A 21,552-nucleotide genomic window follows, 5' to 3' on the forward strand; every position below is an offset into this window, starting at 1 on the left:
CAGGTGCCTATATTCCTAGTGCTGTACTAGCTAATTTCCCAGAACAGCATCTTGCGTGACTGTGATGATGTGAGGATTTTAAAATGTGTTTATGTGATAAGTAATCCGCTCTGATTAGGATGTCAGCCAGTATGATGCAGAAGCTTTGACAGTGGGCTTCCTTATTTCCCCACTTCCCTCCCTCTTTGGTAACTCCCTGCCCAACCCCGCTGCCAGCATTCCAGGGAGCCCTCTGTGGTTCTCACAGAGTTGACATGACCTTGGTTAATAAGATGTAATCATTCAGAACAGAGCCATGCACCCAGATGTCAGGTGGTGATCTGCGCTATTCTTCCTGACCCTGGAGGCGGGGGCAGAAAATGGGGTGGCCAACAAGCACTGTGGCCCCTGTTCCCAGGGTTCAGGCCCCTCTAAAGGAGGTTTGAGCCGATAGAGCGAAGCCCTGTGGTAATGAAGCTGTTTGTCCTTAGGAACAGAATGAGTCCTTGTGAGATCAGAAACAATGGCTATGTTGAGTTCCAGACCTGGGGTGAATCGAAGCTCAGGCAGAGGCGCGTGTGATGAATTGGGACAGTTCAAGGGATGCATTCTTCATAAGCAAGTTGCAGTTGTCAGCAAGTCCACTCATTGGCAGTGCTAGTCAACGGTCCTTAATGCCTCTGTTTTGAGTAATTTCCCTAAGTGAGTAACTCATGAACTCTTAGAGGTTTTTTCTTTGAGTTTTAATTTCTGTAGGTTATTTTGTCTAAAATTATCTCTGTGGGAAATGGATTAAACCAAGTTTGGGTAGTTATGTTTTATTATTTTTCATGGCATTGTTTCCTTTTACATTCTCATTCACCTATCCTGTAAATACTCCTAGGTCTCTGCTAATAACTTGATTCCGAGCAATAAAATGGGGGTGTTGCTCCTCTTCACTTTAAAGCAAAAGATTTTGATTGAAGTGTTTCAAAACTTAGCTCATTTAGTACCAAAGCAGTCCTATAAACTTTAAAAATTCACTGCTGGTCCGTGGACACTGCTCACTGGGAATCACAGCTCGGCTTGTCTGGGTCCCGGCACCGCCCGACTTCCCAGTGCAGCGGCCCGGGCCGGAGCCCCAGTGCCGGGAGGCGGCCCTGCTGCGGGTGCCCGGTCGGCCCCGGCCCCTGCGCCCTGCTGCCCGGACAGAAGAGGAAGCACCGCGGCCAGCCTGACAGCGCGGGCAACGGGCTAGAGAACCCGAAACAAGGAACACGGGAGACGTGCTGAGAACGGCCGGCCCGCTGGCGCGCAACCAGGGCTTGTACACTGGCTTCTGTGGGGGCTGAGCGGCCGCCGGGGCCGGGAAGGCCGGCGCGGGCAGCGCGCGCACTTGGCTTTGGGGCCGAGCAGGTTGGCCGGCGCGCTGCAGGGGCGGGGCCGCCCGCTAACCGCCCTCCTCCTCTCCCGTAGGTGAGGCCGGCGCCTGCCCCGGAGCTGCTGCGACATGGCAGCGTGACAGCCCGGGACTGCCCTGCCAGGAGAAACGGAGCCCGAGGCTTCGGGGAGCGAATGCCCGGAGCAGTGACTTCCTTCTGAGGCTTCCTGAGCCTTCTTCCCCACCGGCTTGCGTTGTTATTAACCCCGTGGACTCCTGACTCTTTTTCCGCCTTGAACATCAATATGTGTCATGTTATTGTCACCTGTCGCTCGATGCTCTGGACCCTCCTGAGTATTGTGGTGGCTTTTGCAGAGCTCATTGCCTTCATGAGCGCTGACTGGCTAATTGGCAAAGCCAAGACCCGCAGCAACGCTGAGCCCGATGACCAGAGCGGAGGCTCCTCAGAGCCCTACCACCCTACTCTAGGAATCTATGCCCGCTGCATCCGGAACCCTGGGGTGCAGCACGTCCAGCGGGAGACGCTGTGCGGGCCCTACGCTGAGAACTTCGGCGAGATTGCCAGCGGCTTCTGGCAGGCCACCGCTATTTTCTTAGCCGTGGGCATTTTCATTCTTTGCACGGTGGCCTTGGTGTCCGTCTTCACCATGTGTGTGCAGAGCATCCTGAAGAAAAGTATTTTCAATGTCTGCGGGCTCTTGCAAGGCATTGCAGGTAAGTGTGCGGGGCAGGAAGGGGTCTGAGAGCCACGTGGGATGGGCCCCTGCACTGGGGCGCAGCACACTGTTTTTATTTACTGCCAGGTTTGAGTAAGACCAGCTCTGTCCAGTCTTGGTTGCTTTGTACTGACTATCCAAACAAGGTGAGTGCGCTGCCTATCGCTCCCTTTTCCACTCCCCCCAACCTGAAGAAGAGTCTGTTCTCTGTTTCAGTGTTCTTCATCGTGGATTTCCTCAGATTCTAAGTTGCTGGGTTTTGTTGCTTTTTGCTGTTACGAAATTTAAAGCATGCTTTCTATGTCAGGGCATCCCACCTAGGAACTAAGGTGTGAGAGAGGCCCACCTGCAGCAAGTACTCTGCAAAGGATGTAGTGCGGGTGTTCTTGAGAGGCCAGGAGCCTGATCCTGCTACCCATTCAGCCCCGTCCCCACCTGCAGGATTATCTCAGCTTTGGGAGGGCAAGCAGCGGGCTGGGAAGGAATTAGTATCAGCTGCTCTGGGTTTAATAATGTTCTGGTTTAAATTGTCTGTCTCCTGGAGCCTGACAGAATGTTCTGTGTACTCAGGTCAGAAAATACAAACTAACTTCCACTTTCTGGGAATTTCCTACTAATGAGTTTGTTAGAAATCAGTGGCAAGAAAAGTGTGAGCTCTTTAGAGAGATTGCAGAGGAGAGGCTGTGAGCTTTGAGAAAACTTCCACAGCCACCAGCATTTTCATAGACTTTCCCACATGGATTTCTAGAGGTGGATATAGATGAAGAATGTTATCAGTCAATCTGTCTAAGCTCGAAGGACTTGTTCTGGGTGGCAGAAACATGCGTGCGTGCGTGCGCGCGCGCACACACACACACACACACACACACACACACACACACACAGCAGAGTTCGAAGACATTCTCAAGGAAGTAGAGGAATAAATCCTTATTTTGATTTTCAGGGGAAAAAATGCACTTTTTAAATAGCCATAACCAAGGTAGTCATTAATTTGAACTCTAGCGGGAAACCAGTAATCCACCTGCAACCCTAACTGAAAGGCACGGGTGACTCATTTCCCAGCAGGTCCTAAAGCTTTGTGCATGGAATCCTTCAGCAATAAAGATAAGCACCAAGTCTCGTGTCCAGGGTTGTAAAGAAGTGGACAGTAATATGAATTAGCTCTACTCTTCCTTATAGCAAACTCTTGAGCTCATCAGGGCTGGCTTCCAAATAAACAGACCAAATGACAGTTTTTTCCCAAACAGCTGAAAAGATAATGTTTTCTGTTCCTCACAACCTAGGAAAGCCCTGTGTGTACTGGGACAAGGGTAGGGGGTAATGGGCCCAGAGAAATCACAGAGGTCCTGCTCTGCAGTGCCGACCTGTTTGCATGGGGGATATATTCTCAGGACCCTCATCTCTGTCAGGAGAAGCCATACCATGAAAGACCCAGGCACCTATGGAATTTGTGAGACCAGGATTCTAGTTTTCAGTTTTACTACCAAGTAACAGTTCTACTTGAAATAAATGTGCCACCTCTTTGAACCTTGGCATTCTTCTTCTGAAAAATAAGGAGACTGGAAATATGTCCTTCTGAAAGACGTTTTCTTATCCTAGATTTTTGATTCTGTGTAGTTCATTGTCCCCTTTTTGATTCACTTCTGAAATCTGAAGTTAATCCCCTTCAACTTGGCATTTCACCTTCCAAAAGTGTTCAATTAGGTGGGTTTCAATACTAATTCATCTTTTTCTTATCAGAGAAATGTCCCTATTTTATTCTCTGGAGACACACAGTGCCTTAGGGTATATGCATTTGTGTTGTGTATATCTTAAAACTTTTTCTGAGAAGAGGTACCACAGGCTTTCGAAAAGTCGAAATAACATGCAGATGAAGAGAAGCCAGCACACACAATTTATCAACCCTGTTGACGAGCCCTGATTGACCAGCGAGGCAGATTTCTGCTCCATATTCCATTGCTATGTTGTATTTGCTCATCCTCCATGATTTCATGCCTTTATTATGAGTTTTACCAACTCACTGGTATGCAGGTGAGACTGCTGGCTTGTCATCCTTAGGAATGCTCTCATTCTGAGAAACTCAGTGCCTTCTAGGAAGTCAGTGGCCCTTTACCGGAAGATATGGAACACCGGGTTATAGCACCATGGCCTGTCTTTTACAGTATTCAGAAGCAACCTGTAGATATCCTTAAGTCTTACAGACTGTTTGCAAGCAGTTTTTAATAAGGTGTTAGTCCAGTGAATTCAATCTCTAAGCACATGGATTAGTTCAATATATCTTTTGGTGCCTTGGTTTGCTCTTTGACATAAGTGGTAAGAGTGTTCACTTTGTATGAGTATTCCTCATACACTCTGCTGAGTGACTCCTGACTTTCCTTCCCTTCCTGCTTCATCAGGCCTCTGGGAAGAAGGGTTGAGAAGAAATAGTAGCATAGCCAAGGCACTAATGTGCTGGTCACCTGCCTCTTCCCAAAGTCTAGGTTTTCTAAGAAGAATCTTAACTTTCTCCCCACCTTACCACTTAGTTCCCCATGCATATATGCAGCCTCTCAGTCTGGAATTGCTCAAGATTTTTAATTGACAGGAGGCATAGATTCCTCCATAGTCAAACTACTTCTCTAGGGCCCACTGCTCTAAGACCAAACACTGAAATACAGAGAAGTTTTTTTCTCCTGCCAGCCTAGCAGCAGCCCTCTGAGAAGGACTTACGGGAAAGATGGGCTGAGCACTGGGCAGCTGCCTTCCTTGTGTTTGGGGCTGGGGGCACTTCAGTAAGGGGAGCTCAGTGAGCTCGCCCTCCCCCAAGGGGGGGGGTCTACACCTGGCAGTTCAAGCCAATATAAATGGCAACCATGGTCCTTGGATCCATGGCCGAGAAGCTGCCCCACTTCCTCTCCTGTCAGCTGATCTGTAACAGCATCTGGTCAGCCCCAGCCTCAGCCAAGGACTTGCTGCAGCTGTGAGCATCAGTCTTTCCTCTCCCCACACCCCTGCTCTCAATCCTGGTTCTATTCAATGTCAAAACAAATGGTGAGAAAGGAGGCTGTTGCCAGAGCAACAAAAGCATTCTTTGGAAATATACTCAGACTGTGTTTGTTCTTACAGCTCGTTTTGGCAAAAATGACATTTTTGTAAAATGTACCTGGATGAAAAATTATAAGATGTTATAAGCATATTCCTTACTATATCTAATTTTAAAGAATAAATAGGCCACAGACTTGTGTTGCCCTCATTGTCTATCAAAAGTTATAAAAATACGGATATTTTGATTTTAGAACCTGGATGTGAAAAACTATACCTCAGTGGAAAATGTCAAAATCTATGATATCTAAAAAATATTGAAATTCAACTATTGACTATTAAGTTAACCCGGATAGCAGGATTTGCCTTTGAGGCCTAGCCTAATGATGGGCACCCAGCTGGCACTTCCTAAATACTTGTGCACAAATGCCCTTGGTGTTCAACACTCACTCTCAGCGCAGCAGGTAGAGTTTGTACCTCACTGGGCCCTGGATCAGTCCTGACTGGCCCTTAAAGTGGCCGTGAAATGCCGAGCAATTTAGCTTACTCCTCTAAACCACAGTTTTCTCTCTTGTAAAATGGGTGTAGTATACATACCTCAGGGTTGTCTTGTGGATTAGGTAATATAGGAGAAAGGCTTAAGCACAGTGCTGGACACATAGTAAATAATTTGTAGTTCTGATTATTATTAAAGTATTTTTGCTTCCTTGGCAGATATGAGTATATTTTGCTTCCTAGAATTGCTACATTTTAAGGAATAGGGGTATCTTTTATGGTCTTTGGAATCAGGCCTTGTTCTGTTGAGATCAAACATGACTACATTGTACAGGGCCATTGCCTGGCCTCTTAATAACCTGCCTATGTCGGGGGTGGAAGAGCACAGAGCAGTCCCATGGCTTTGGTGTGCCTGTGGGTGTCCTTGGGGCCTTTTTTGAAAAAGCAGAACATAGCAGTCGGCTTGACAGAAAAACAAAGAACTTCCCCTCACTCCTCTTCCAGACACACCCACTCTCCTTTCCTTTCTGTAGATGGCTTCTAGCAATTGAGTGTTGTTTGCAGGTAGCTTCTCAGGCTCTCCTTGCAGAATAAATCATAGGGTGGTTGGTTTTCACTAGGTGAGCACTTGTCCAAGACTTGGCAGAGCCAGAAACACACACCAGTTCACAGCCCCTAGGATTCATTACAAAAGCTGGGTAGTCAGCCAATAGGGCCGTCTCTGCCAGCTGTCTTCCGTAGGTTGTGACCTGGATGTAATCCATAGTGAAACTGTAGAATGCAAAGATCCAGGTTTTCCATGACAGCATTGAGCAGTTTGTTTTTAGAAATGCATGTAGAGCTCTCATAGCAGTGAGTCCATGGAATCCCCAGTGAGTCAGGTTTGGGACAGAAGCCATTAAAGTGAGCTCAGGCTTTGGCTGGCTCGTGTTGGCTTGGACTGTTCCACTGGGGTTGCCGTGAGAGCTGGACTAGCCCGTGAGCCGCTGGGCCTGGCTGCCTGCTGTCTTCCCCGCTCTCATATGCTTGCTTGCTTCTTTGTATCTAGTTGGCTCTCACGCTCTCTGCTCCCTATAGCCCTCCCTCTGTCTGCATCAGTTTCAGTCCGATTGGATTGCCTCAGCAAGCTGCCCACCAGCCTGACCAGAGAGATCGATCGCTGTGGGGCTGAACTCTGCCTCTGCTGGGCTGGAACAGAGGGTGTGCTCATGGGGATTTCTTCCTGCTGTGGTGACTCAGGATCCAGTGTGTGCAGGCTCAGCTTTCTTGGAAGTGAGCAGTGACTAAGGATGAAGGAGGGAAATATGAAAAAAGAGGGGAAAGGAATAATATGAGATTCTGGGAAGACAAGTGGAGTATTTTGCCTTTGCTGATTATGGAATTGCTGTGTCATAAACTGGAATGTATGTGGAAGTATGGATAGGCACATGAAATAATACCACAATTGCTATAGGACTTGGTATTCCTATTGCTGCTTTTCACAGAACAAAAAGTAACCTTAGCATCAAGAAGATAACCACAACTCAGCCTGGTCCTACCATCCATTTTGATTTATTCCATGTTCTGCCCATTCACTCCCAGGCTCAGAAGACCAAATCAGCCATTGGAAAGAAGAGAAATAACAACAGGGGCTTGGCAAGCATAGGGAGAGGGGAATAGATTCCTGACTCTCGCAGAGACCCTGCCCCATAATTTTAAACCAGAAAAATGTACTTGGCTTTCTCTGAGAAGGTAGTGTGACCTTGGTTGCCCAAATTCAAAATTCCTTCAGGGAAAAGGCCTGAGGAAAGTAGAGGGAGCATCCCCTGCTCTTCCTTCTTAGACCGAGGCACTGGAAGCTTCTGGACATCAAAAGGAGGCTCTTTGCTTTTGGCTCTCCAGACAGACAATGCCAGCACCAGAAGTCAGGCATAATAGGTCTGTGTTTGAATCAGTGTAAGAATACCACTGATCAGCCTTCAGTAACCCCTTGGTAAGAACTAAGGAATGCAGAAATGTTGGAAGGCAGGCAAGAATTAAATTTTAATTCAAGGAACTTTGATTAAATGCCTACTAAATGTAAAGATCTGTAGACGCAGGTCTATAATTTCTGGAGTTTCTGCTTCCAAGCTATATTAGAGAGTCATTGTTTCATAAACTATACCCTGGAGAAGAAGAAAAAAATTTGTGTATTTATCTAACATATATAAAGGGAGCAAATTCAACTATATCATTACATTAAAAACTACCCCCTAAAAGCAAGTACATCAAACAGGCATTAATTAGAGTAAATCTAGGGACTGGGATCTCTTTTAACAAATCACTTGGAAGGTCTAGAATAAAATGACAAACTCTCTCAAAATACAAATATAGCAATTGATGTGCAAATAAAAAGTGGAGGTGGTTTGCACGGTAACCACTTAATTGTAGACATAAATTATAACAGAGCCATGGGTGATCAATGTTCAAATTCCATTAACAAACAATCACTTAAGTATGTCCCTGAGTATTTACCGGGGCAGTTCAGGCACTCTGAAGAGCTTAATGTGGCAGTGGTGCTCTTCAAAGCTGTGATGACACTTCAAAACGATCTGTATGTCCTATGAAGAACTGTGCCATGGCACAGTCAGTCACACTTATGAGCTCACTGTAGATAATCTTCCCATGGGTTTTATTAAATGGCAGCATTTTTTATTAAAGATAACTCTTAGTACAGATGGAATCTAAAACACATACATTGAAAGCATGAAGCCAGTATTAAACACTTCAACCTGAAGTGCACAGTGGCTATGTGTTAGAGCTTCGAGGCCAATGTGAGGCCCTAGTGGTGAAAAGATGGCACCTACTTTGTTCTAAGAATGATTTAACATTATCTAGACCCCAAGACTTTAGCAGGCAAGAACGAAGTTTACTTATTGTCCTGAAATTTTCATAGCTCAGTAACTAAATATTTTTAAAAGTGTCCTTTACTCTGCTATACTCTGCAATTTATTTATTCTTGCAGCTTATTTTGAGTTATCAACATATTTTGGTTATAGTCAAACATGAGCTCTCTCAATTCTGCATGTTGGATGAATAATTTATAAAGAAAATATTTCATAAATTTCTCCCAGTTGCATAGTTTAGAAAACAGCTTCTCAGAATGCAAAATAAAACTTGATCACTAACTCATGGAAGGAAGAATCTTGCTAAATTAGTTTGTTGGGATACATTTTAACAGTTCAGAGTTAAGGTGTTAGAAACTGCCAATGGAGTAATTTGCATATAAACTTGAATTATTACTAAGAAAGACTTAAGGATACTTTAGCAAGGGAGAAACTGCATTTTTATTACAGATGTTTCTCCACCTACTCTAAAGGCTCCAGACAATTTTAAATTGGTGGCCATTAATTCTCAGTAATGATAACAGAAACTTCCTTTAGGGGCCTTGTTTGTAAAGTCTTCTTATGACAACTCTGCTCTGAGTGTCTTCAAAAGAATTCTCTTCATGTTGCTCTCATCCGCTTTCCACACCCAACCTTGGAAGAGTATTTTTCTTGCCAATTATAGTTCTATGGAAGTGTTTTTAGTGGAAAACAAGTACCTTACCAGTCTCTTCTGGAGAGATGATATAAGCGTTAATTAAGCTTCTAAAAAATTTATTAACACGTAATCCCTCACTTTTTCTTTCTCCTCAGAAATTTCTCTCTTGTTGGTTAAAAGCCTCTAATGTTATTGCTCATATACTAAGATGATGTGTAGATATGATCTGCTCTATGAAGGCACTGTAGTCATCAGCTGAAAACCCTTTTCACTACCACAGAGCCCTCTGACCCCTAGCTCCTGACCTGGCTGTCAAAGCAGCGGTCAAAGTTGGGCACAAAGTAGCTTGTCCATAAACTCTTAAAACTTAAAATGAGATGCAATGAAAACAAGTTTAGTTCTGGATTCCAAAGAAACAGAAGAGCCTCCTTACTCTCTGTAATCCTATTACTTACACAGTAAACAAGGAGGCTTCTTAGAAAGGTGTCCCCAGCCTAAACAGGCACCCTTCACACCCACCTTCTCCTCAGAGGGGCCTCTTGCCCAGGAGGTACTGCCTTTGAATGAGTGCTGGTCCATTCTGCTAAGGTGTTCACCAGTCCACAGCAAAAATGAGAAAGATAAGGACTATGTAGTAAGGTTTAAATTTAAAGAACTGTCCGTTGTTGTCAGGTTATATCCTTCACCCTTTTTGTCTTACAATATCATGTCTTTTGAGAGTTGAGATTCAAGAAGGCAGCGTGAGATATGACACAAAGAACTCCTCCCAAAACCACAAATAGTATGAAAATATAGTTAATTAATACAGCTAACCCTAAAACAGCAACAAGAAAGAAGGATGAACCAGACTGCACACAGACCTCACAAACAGAGTAGACCTCACAAAACAGGGTTACCTACGAAAGCTTTAATCCAGCAGGACCCCAGCCCTTCCCCCACCCCAGTTTGCCTGTGGGAAGAAGACAAACAGAGCGGGGAGGGGGTGGAAGCCTGGGACTGCTGAACACCTAGCACTGGAGATCTGCTTTGCAAGCAGAAACCTACATCACGTGGTGCTCTTGAGGTTGGGGAGCTGGGACAGGCAGAGTGCTTGAGGGACTAAGATTCTGGCCGTTTGTGAAGGATGGGATCCACATCCGGCTGCTCTGTGACAGAGGAAAGGCAGGCAGTCTGAGAGGCTTCCTATCAGCGAGAGGACTGCTGAAGGGGCAGGGTTTGCATGGAGCTTGCTGCATGGGAGAAGGGACAAAGTTGTCTGGGCGCACTCTGCCCAGCAGGTTGGGAACTTTGAGGAGCGTCAGGTGCTCCAACCCCCTAGCTGGCTGTCCAGCTCCGAGGCCACCCACCGTGATATGCAGCCTGCTGGGCCTCCCTCCTAGCCTGCCAGCACCGGTTCACAAACTGGCAGTCACTGAGCTGGCGTCAGGCCAGCCAGAGGGAGGCCCCCCACAACAGCTAGAGATGCAAAGCACAGAGGCTTACACCTGTGTGCTCGGCCCACTGGCTCTGATACTGGAGACAGGCACCGCAGACGGGAATCAGGAAGCAGATCTTTCCTCACCCCAGGCACCAGCTCTGCTCCCCTGCGACCCCCAAACTCACTCAAGAGGCTGAGCAGCTCCAGAGACTGGAGCTTCTGGGCACGAGTGGGCACCACACAGAAATATGAAATGCCAAAAGAACATGGTTCAGACCAAAATCTCATAAACCCCAGAAAAAGGGCCAGATGAAACTGAACTGACCGATCTGCCTGAAAGAGAGTTCAAAATAAAAATCATAAATATGCTTATGGAGGTAAAGAAAAACATTCAAGAACTCAGAAACGAATTTAAGTTGGAGATTCAATCATTAAGAAATTATATATCTGAAAGGAAACATACAATGGAGGGATTTAAAAGCAGATTAGATGTAGTAGAGACAGTAAATGGAATAGAAATTAGAGAAGAGGAATACAAAGAAGCTGAGGCACAGAGAGAAAAAAGAATCTCTAAGAATGAAAGAATATTGCGAGAAACTATTTGACCAATCCAAACAGAACAATATTCGCATTATAGGGGTACTAGAAGAAGAAGAGAGAGAAAAAGGGATAGAAAGTGTCATTGAGGAGGTAATTACTGAAAATTCCCCAATCTGGCGAAGGAGATAGTCTCTCAGGCCATGGAGGTGCACAGATCTCCAAACACAAGGGACCCAAGGAAGACAACATCAAGACATATAATAATTAAAATGGCAAAGATTGAGGATAGAGACAGACTTTTAAAAGCAGCTAGAGAGAGAAAAAAGATCACATACAAAGGAAAAACTATAGCTATCATCAGACTTCTCAACAGAAACCTTACAGGCCAGAAGGGAGTGGCATCGATATATTTAATGCAATAAAGCAAAAGGGCCTTGAACCAAGAATACTCCACCCAGCAAGGTTATCATTTAAATTTGAAGGAGGGATTAAACAATTTTCAGATAAGCAAAAGCTGAGAGAATTTACCTACCACAAACCACCACTACAGTGCATTTTGGAGGGACTCCTATAGGTGGAAGTATTCCTAAGGCTAATAGGGAGAAAACATGAGTTGCAGTACTTGTATCAGACAAAATCGACTTCAAAACAAAAAAAAGTCACAAGAGACAAAGAAGGACGTTACATAATGATAAAGAGGTCAGCCCAACAAGAGGATATAACCACTATAAATATCTGTGCCCCTAACACAGGATCACCTATATATGTGAAACAAATACTAACAGAATTAAAGGGGGAAATAGAATGTAATGCATTCATTTCAGAAGACTTCAACACACCACTCACTCCAAAGGACAGATCAACCAGACAGAAAATAGAGACAGAGGCACTGAACAATGTATTAGAACAGGTGGACCTAACAGACATCTACAGAACACTCCATCCAAAAGCAACAGGATACACATTCTTCTCAAGTGCACATGGAACATTTTCAAGAATAGATCACATACTAGGCCACAAAAAGAACCTCAGTAAAAGGAGCCAAGATGGCGGCGTGAGTAGGACATACATATTTTTGAAAATGCAACAAATACAACTAATCCTAAAAGACCAGAAGACACAGGACAACAGCCAGACTACATCCACACCTGCGAGAACCCAGCGCCTGGTGAAAGGGGTAAGATACAAGCCGCAGCCCGGCGGGACCCGAGGCCCCTCACCCCAGCTCCCGGCGGGAGGAGAGGAGTCAGAGTGGCGAGGGAGAGGGAGCCTAGGACTGCTAAACACCCAGCCCTAGCCATCCGCACCAGAGTGCAGACACTGTGCATGCGTGGGGTGCTGGAAACTAGGGAAACAGGACAATAAGACCTTTGAGCAGGTCCCGAAGCCAGTGCCCCTGGGACAAAGAAAAGTGAGTGCTTTTGAAAGTCTTAAAGGGACAGGGACCCCACAGCTGTACAGAAGCATCCCGGGTCACAGTCCAGCAGCTAGAAATTCCAAGGAACTCCAGGCGCACTAACACCCTGGGCAATAGCTCTGAGACCCCTCATGGAGGTAAACAGCCAAACAGCCCCCCATCCATTACCCCTCTGGGGCCCCACCATAGCAGAGGAGCAACCTGAGGCTGGCTCACAGCAAGGAAGCTTCCTCCATACCAGCCAGGCAAGATACAGAGACCCAGTCTACATGCAATTGCCAAACACAAGCCACTAGGGGTCCCAGTAAAGAAAGGCCAGGAGCCAAGTGGAAAGAGTCTTGACTTTGCCAGCTGATAGGCAAGTCAATAGCTCACCATTGTACCTATCAACATGAAAAGGCAAAAAAAAAATTTGATCCAGACAAGACTAACCCAGATAGCTTCGACACCTTCTACATCTTCCCCTGAGAAGGAACCTAAGGAGATAGATTTAACCAGTCTTCCTGAAAAAGAATTCAAAACAAAAGTTATAACCATGCTGATGGACTTGCAGAGAAATATCCAAGAACTAAGGAGGGAGAATACAGAAATAAAACAAGCTCTGGAAGGACTTCAAAACAGAATGGACGAGATGCAAGAGATAATTAATGGACTAGAAAACAGAGAACAGGAATGCAGAGAGGCTGATGCAGAGAGAGATAAAAGGATCTCCAGGAATGAAAGAATTCTGAGAGCTGAGTGACCAATCGGAACAGAACAATATCCGCATTATAGGGATACCAGAAGAAGAAGAGAGAGAAAAAGGGATAGAAAGTGTCTTTGAAGAAATAATTGCTGAAAACTTCCCCAAACTAGGGGAGGAAATGGCTTCTCAGACCACAGAGGTACACAGTACTCCCATGACAAGGGATCCAAGGAGGGCAACACCAAGACACATAATAATTAAAATGGCAAAGATCAAAGATAAGGACCAAGTATTAAACGGAGCCAGAGAGGAAAAAAAAGGTCACCTACAAAGAAAAACCCATCAGGCTATTATCAGACTTCTCAACAGAAACCCTACGGGCAAGAAGAGAAGGGCATGATATACTTAATGCAATGAAACAGAAGGGTCTCGAACCAAGGATACTGTAACAAGCACGATTATCATTTAAATATGGAGGAGGGATTCAACGATTCCCAGACAAGCAAAAGTTGAGGGAATTTGCCTCCCACAAACCACCTCTACAGGGCATCTTACAGCGACTGCACTAGACAGGAGCACTCCTAAAAAGAGCACAGAACAAAACACCCAACATATGAAGAAGGGAGGAGGAGGAATAAGAAGGGAGAGAAATAAAGAATCATCAGACCATGTTTATAATAGCTCAATAAGTGAGTTAAGTTAGACAGTAAGATAGTAAAGAAGCTAACCTTGAACCTTTGGTAACCACAAACTTAAAGCCTGCAATGGCAATTAAGTACATACCTTTCAATAATCACCCTAAATGTAAAAGACCAATCAAAAGACACAGAGTAATAGAATGGATAAAAAGCAAGACCCATCCATATGCTGCTTCCAAGAGACTCACCTCAAACCCAAAGACATGCACAGACTTAAAGTCAAGGGATGGAAAAAGATATTTCATGAAAACAACAGAGAGAAAAAAGCAGGTGTTGCAATACTAGTATCAGACAAAACAGATGTCAAAATAAAGAAAGTAACAAAAGATAAAGAAGGACATTACATAATGATAAAGGGCTCAGTCCAACAAGAGGATATAACCATTATAAATATATATGCACCCAATACAGGAGCACCAACATATCTGAAACAAATATTAACAGAATTAAAGGAGGAAATACATTGTAATGCATTCATTCTGGGAGACTTCAACACACCACTCACTCCAAAGGACAGATCCACCAGACAGAAAATAAGTAAGGACACAGAGGCACTGAACAACACACTAGAACAGATGGACCTAATAGACATCTACAGAACTCTACATCCAAAAGCAACAGGATACACATTCTTCTCAAGTGCACATGGAACATTCTCCAGAATAGACCACATACTAGGCCACAAAGAGAGCCTCAGTAAATTCCAAAAGATTGAAATCCTACCAACCAACTTTTCAGACCACAAAGGCATAAAACTAGAAATAAATTGTACAAAGAAAACAGAAAGGCTCACAAACACATGGAGGCTTAACAACACGCTCCTAAATAATCAACGGATCAATGACCAAATCAAAATGGAGATCCAGCAATATATGGAAACATACGACAACAATGCAAAGCCCCAACTACTGTGGGATACAGCAAAAGCAGTCTTAAGAGAAAAGTATACAGCAATCCTGGCATATTTAAAGAAGGAAGAACAATTCCAAATGAATGGTCTAATGTCACAATTATCGAACAGGAAAAAGAAGAACAAATGAGGCCTAAGGTCAGCAGAAGGACGGACATAATAAAGATCAGAGAAGCAATAAATAAAATTGAGAAGAATAAAAAGATAGCAAAAATCAATGAAACTAAGAGCTGGTTCTTCAAGAAAATAAACAAAATAGATAAGCCTCTAGCCAGACTTATTAAGAGGAAAAGAGAGTCAACACAAATCAACAGAATCAGAAATGAGAAAGGAAAAATCACGACGGACCCCACAGAAATACAAAGAATTATTAGAGAGTACTATGAAAACCTATATGCTAACAAGCTGGGAAACCTAGGAGAAATGGACAACTTCCTAGAAAAATACAACCTTCCAAGACTGACCCAGAAAGAAACAGAAAATCTAAACAGACCAATTACCAGCAACGAAATTGAAGCGGTAATCAAAAAACTACCAAAGAACAAAACCCCCGGGCCAGATGGATTTACCTCGGAATTTTATCAGACATACAGAGAAGACATAATACCCATTCTCCTTAAAGTTTTCCAAAAAATAGAAGAGGAGGGAATACTCCCAAACTCATTCTATGAAGCCAACATCACCCTAATACCAAAACCAGGCTAAGACCCCACCAGAAAAGAAAACTACAGACCAATATTCCTGATGAATGAAGATGCAAAAATACTCAACAAAATATTAGCAAAAGCGAATTCAAGAATATATCAAAAGGATCATACACCATGACCAAGTGGGATTCATCCCAGGGATGCAAGGATGGTACAACATTCAAAAATCCATCAACATCATCTACCACATCAACAAAAAGAAAGACGAAAACCACATGATCATCTCTATAGATGCTGAAAAAGCATTCAATAAAATTGAACATCCATTCATGATAAAAACTCTCAACAAAGTGGGTATAGAGGGCAAGTACCTCAACATAATAAAGGCCATATATGAGAAACCCACAGCCAACATCATACTGACCAGCAAGAAGCTGAAAGCTTTCCCTCTGCAATCGAGAACAAGACAGGGATGCCCACTATCCCCACTGTCATTCAACATAGTACTGGTGGTCCTAGCCATGGCAATTAGACAAAACAAAGAAATACAAGGAATCCAGATTGGTAAAGAAGAAGTTAAACTATCACTATTTGCAAATGACATGATATTGTACATAAAAAAACCCTAAAGACTCCACTCCGAAACTACTAGAGGTAATACCACAATTCAGCAAAGTTGCAGGATACAAAAATAACAGACAGAAATCTGTGGCTTTCCTATACACTAACAATAAACTAATAGAAAGAGAAATCAGAAAGACAATTCATTCACAATAGCATCAAAAAGAATAAAATACCTAGGAATAAACCTAACCAAGGAAGTGAAAGACCTATTCCCTGAAAACTAAAAGACACTCTTAAGAGAAATTAAAGAGGTCACTAACAAATGGAAACTCATCCCATGCTCCTGGCCAGGAAGAATTAATATCGTCAAAATGGCCATCCTACCCAAAGCAATATACAGATTCGATGCAAGCCCTATCAAACTACCAATAGCATTCTTCAATGAACTGGAAAAAATAGTTCAAAAATTCATATGGAAACACCAAAGACTCCGAATAGCTAAAGCAATCCTGGGAAGGAAGAATATAGTGGGGGGGGATCTCACTCCCCAACTTCAAGCTCTACTACAAAGCCACAGTAATCAAGACAATTTGGTACTGGCACAAGAACAGAGCCACAGACCAATGGAACAGAATAGAGACTCCAAACATTAACCCAAACATATATGGTCAACTAATATTCGATAAAGGGGCCATGGACATACAATGGGGGAAATGACAGCCTCTTCAACAGATGGTGCTGGCAAAACTGGACAGCTACATGTAAGAGAATGAAACTGGATCACTGTCTAACTCCATACACAAAAGTAAATTCGAAATGGACCAAAGACTTGAATGTAAGTCATGAAACCATAAAACTCTTAGAAAAAAACATAGGCAAAAATCTCTTAGACATAAACATGAGTGACCACTTCTTGAACATATCTCCCTGGGCAAGGGAACCAAACGCAAAAATGAATATATGGGACTATATCAAGCTGAAAAGCTTCTGTATGGCAAAGGACAGCATCAATAGAACAAAAAGGTATCCTACAGTATGGGAGAATATATTCGTAAATGACAGATCTGATAAAGGGTTGACATCCAAAATATATAAAGAGCTCATGCACCTCAACAAACAAAAAGCAAATAACCCAATTAAAAAATGGACAGAGGAGTTGAATAGACAGTTCTCTAAAGAAGAAATTGAGATGGCCAACAGACCCATGAAAAGATGCTCCACATCTCTTGTCATTAGAGAAATGCAAATTAAAACCACAATGAGATATCATCTCACACCAGTAAGGATGGCTACCATCCAAAAGACAACAACAACTGTTGGCGAGGTTGTGGAGGAAGGGGAACCCTCCTACACTGCTGGTGGGAATGTAAAGTAGTTCAGCCATTGTGGAAAGCAGTATGGAGGTTCCTCAAAATGCTCAAAATACAAATACCATTTGACCCAGGAATTCCACTTCTAGGAATTTACCCTAAGAATGCAGCACTCCAGTTTGAAAAAGACAGATGCACCCCTATGTTATCGCTGCACTGTTTACAATAGCCAAGATATGGAAGCAACCTAAATGTCCATCAGTATATGAATGGATAAAGAAGAGGTGGTACATATACACAATGGAATATTACTCAGCCATAAGAAAAAAACAAATCCTACCATTTGCAACAATATGGATGGAGCTAGAGGGTATTATGCTCAGTGAAATAAGCCAGGTGGAGAAAGACAAGTACCAAATAATTTCACTCATATGTGGAGTATAAGAACAAAAGAAAACTGAAGGAACAAAACAGCAGCAGAAGCACAGAACCCAAGAATGGACTAATAGTTACCAAAGGGAAAGGGACTGTGGAGGATGGGTGGGAAGGGAGGGATAAGGACGGGAAAAAAAGAAAGGGGGCATTATGATTAGCATGTATCGTGTGTGGGGGCACGGGGAGGGCTGTGCAACACAGAGAAGACAAGTAGTGATTTTACAGCATCTTACTATGTTGACGGACAGTGACTGTGAACGGGGATGTGGGGGTGACTTGGTGAAGGGGGAGAGCCTAGTAAACATAATGTCCTTCATGTAATTGTAGATTAATGATACCAAAATAAAGTTAAAAAAAAAGAACCTCAGTAAATTCAAAATGATTGAAATTGTGCCAGCCAGCTTCTCAGATCACAAAGGTATGAAACTAGAAATAAATTACACAAAGAAAATGTAAAAGTGCACAAACACATGGAAGCTTAATAACATGCTCCTAAATAATCAATGGATCAATGACCAAATAAAATCAGAGATCAAGCAATATATGGAGACAAATGACAACAATAATTCAACACTGCAAAATCTGTGGAATGCAGTCAAGGCTGTGCTGAGAGGGAAATATATTGCAATACAGGCCTACCTCAAGAAAGAATAATAATCCCAAATGAACAGTCTAGACTCACAATTAATGAAACTAGAAAAGGAAGAACAAATGAGGCCCAAAGTCAGTAGAGGGAGGGACCTAATAAAGATTAAAGCAGAAATAAATAAAATTGGGAAGAATAAAACAATAGAAAGAATTGATGAAAGCAGGAGATGGTTGTTCAAGAGAATAAACAAAATAGATAAACCCCTAGCCAGACTTATCAAGAAAAAAGAGAGTCTACACACATCAACAGAATCAGAAATGAGAAAGGAAAAATCACTACAGGCACCACAGAAATACAAAGAATTATGAGAGAATACTATGAAAAACTATACACTAATAAACTGGATAATCTAGAAGAAATGGACAACTTTCTAGAAAAATACAACCTTCCAAAGCTACCCAGGAAGAAACAGAAAATCTGAGTAGACCAGTTACCAGCAACAAAATTGAATTGGTAACCAAAAAACTGCCTCAGAACAAAATGCCTCCACCGGATGGTTTCACTGCTAAATTTTATCAAACATTTACTGAAGACCTAATACCCATCCTCCTCAAAGTTTTCCAAAAAGTAGAATAGGAGAGAATACTCCCAAACTCATTCTATGAGGCCAGCATCATTCTAATACCAAAACCAGGCAAAGACACCACAAAAAAAGAAAATTACAGACCAATACCCCTGATGAACATAGATGCAAAAACATTCAACAAAACATTAGCAAACTGAATTCAAAAATATATCAAAAAGATCATCCATCATGATTAAGGAAGATTTATTCCAGGGATGTAAGGACGGTACAATATTAGAAAATCTGTCAACATCATCACCACATCAACAAAAAGAAGGACAAAAACCACATGGTCATCTCCATAGATACCAAAAAAGCATTCTACAAAATTCAACATCCATTCATGATAAAAACTCTCAACAAAATGGGTATAGAGGGCATGTTGCTCAACATAAAGGCCATATATGACAAACTCACAGCCAACGTTATACTTAACAGTAAGAAGCTGAAAGCTTTTCCTTTAAGATCAGGAACAAGACAAGGATGCCCACTCTCCCCACTTTTATTCAACATAGTTCTGGAGGTCCCAGCCACGGCAATCAGACAACACAGAGAAATAAAAGGCATCCAGATTAGCAAGGAAAAAGTTAAACTGTCCCTGTTTGCAGATGACGTGATATTGTACATAAAAAATCCTAAAGAATCCACTCCATAACTACTAGATCTAATATCTGAATTCATCAAAGGTGCGGGATACAAAATTAATAGACAGAAGTCTGTGGCTTTCCTATACACTAATGGTGAACTAGCAGAAAGAGAAATCAGGAAAACAATTCCATTCACAATTGCATCCAAAAGAATAAAATACCCTAGGAATAAACCTTACCAAGGAAGTGAAAGACCTATACCCTGAAAAGTACAAGACACTCTTAAGAGAAATTAAAGAGGCCTAATAAATGGAAATTCATCCCATGCTCTTGGCTAGGAAGAAGTAATATTGTCAAAATGGCCATCCTGCCTAATGCAATCTACAGATTCACTGCAATCCCTATCAAAATACCTACAGCATTCTTCAATGAACTAGAGCAAATAGTTCTAAAGTTCATATGGAACAACAAAAGACTCTGAATAGCCAATGCAATCCTGAGAAGGAAAAATAAAGCAGGGGGAATTATGCTCCCTGACTTCAAGCTCTACTACAAAGACACAGTAATCAAGACAATTTGGTACTGGCACAAGAACAGATCCATACACCAGTGGAACAGAATAGAGAGCCCAGATATAAATCCAAGCATATATGGTCAGTTAATATACGGTAAAGGAACCATGAATATACAACGGGGAAATGACAGTGTCTTCAACAGCTGGGGTTGGCAAAACTGGACAGCTACATGTAAGAGAATGAAACTGGAGCACTGTCTAACCCCATACACAAAAGTAAACTCAAAATGGATCAAAGACCTGAGTGTAAGTCATGAAACCATAAAACTCTTAGAAAAAAATATAGGCAAAAATCTCTTGGACATACAGATGAGCAACTTCTTCATGAACATATCTCCCGGGCAAGGGAAACAAAAGCAACAACAAACAAGTGCGACTATATCCAACTAAAAAGCTTCTGTACAGCAAAGGACACCATCAGTAGAACTGAAAGATACCGTACAGTGTGGGAGAATATATTAATAAATGACATCCGATATGGGGTTGACCTCCAAATTATATGAAGATAATTTAACAAACAAACAAACCACCTCCTCAAACAAACAAAAAGCACCTCAATAAACAAAAAGCAAATAAGCCAATTAAAAAATGGGCAGAGAAGCTGAACAGATACTTCTCCAAAGAAGAAATTCAGATGGCCAACAGGCACATGAAAAGATGCTCCACATTGCTAATCATCACAGAAATGCAAATTAAAACACAATGAGATATCACCTCAAACCAGTTAGGATGGCCAACATCCAAAAGACAACAACAAATGTTGGCGGGGATGTGGAGAAAGGGGAACCCTCCTACACTGCTGGTGGGAATGTAAACTAGTTCAGCCATTGCGGAAAGCAGTATAGAGGTTCGTTAAAAAACTAAAGATAGAAATACCATTTGACCAAGGAATTCCACTCCTAGGAATTTACCCAAAAATGCAGGAGCCCAGTTTGAAAAAGACATATGCGCTCCTATGTTTATCACAGCACTATTACAATAGCCAAGAAATGGAGGCCACTGAAGTGTCCATCAATAGATGAATGGATAAAGAAAAGGTGGTACATATACACAATGGAATATTATTCAGCCATAAAAAGAAAACAAATCCTACCATTTGCAACAACTTGGATGGGGCTAAAGGGTATTATGCTCAGTGAAATAAGCCAGGCATAGAAAGACAAGTATCAAGTGATTTCACTCATCTGTGGAGCATAAGAACAAAGAAAAAACTTAAGGAACAAAACAGCAGCAGACTCACAGAACCCAAGAATGGCCCAACGGTTACCAAAGGGAAAGGGAATGGGGAGGATGGGTGGGAAGGGAGGGATAAGGGGGAAAAAGAGGCTTTACAATTAGCATATATAATGTAGCGGGGGTCGGGGGAATGGGAAAGGCAGTATACTCAGAGAAGACAAGTAATGGTTCTATAGCATCTTACTATGCTGATGGACAGTGACTGTAATGGGGTATGTGGTGGGG

The 21,552-nt window shown here is 42.7% G+C and overlaps 1 protein-coding gene across 21 annotated transcripts in view; it reads left to right on the forward strand.

Annotated features, from left to right (window-relative positions):
* LHFPL2 (LHFPL tetraspan subfamily member 2) overlaps positions 1 to 21,552 on the forward strand; it is a 178,926-nt gene that overhangs the window by 141,332 nt on the left and 16,042 nt on the right. For 13 of the 21 annotated variants that reach the window (XR_012130462.1, XR_012130450.1, XR_012130452.1 and 10 more), the window contains one exon: positions 1,435 to 1,639. The exons of 3 other annotated variants lie outside the window; for them this stretch is intronic. Coding sequence is in view for 5 of the 18 variants with exons in the window: in XM_073234789.1 (XP_073090890.1) it covers positions 1,645 to 2,074 (430 nt within the window). In the remaining 13 variants the exon portion in view is untranslated. Of the gene's footprint in view, positions 1 to 259; positions 682 to 1,434; positions 2,075 to 21,552 lie in introns of those variants that run through there. 5 more of the 21 variants (XM_073234789.1, XM_037000079.2, XM_037000096.2 and 2 more) reach the window with 2 other exon arrangements.

This window comes from Manis javanica, chromosome 1, assembly GCF_040802235.1.
Source record: "Manis javanica isolate MJ-LG chromosome 1, MJ_LKY, whole genome shotgun sequence".
Taxonomy (NCBI): Eukaryota; Metazoa; Chordata; class Mammalia; order Pholidota; family Manidae; genus Manis; species Manis javanica.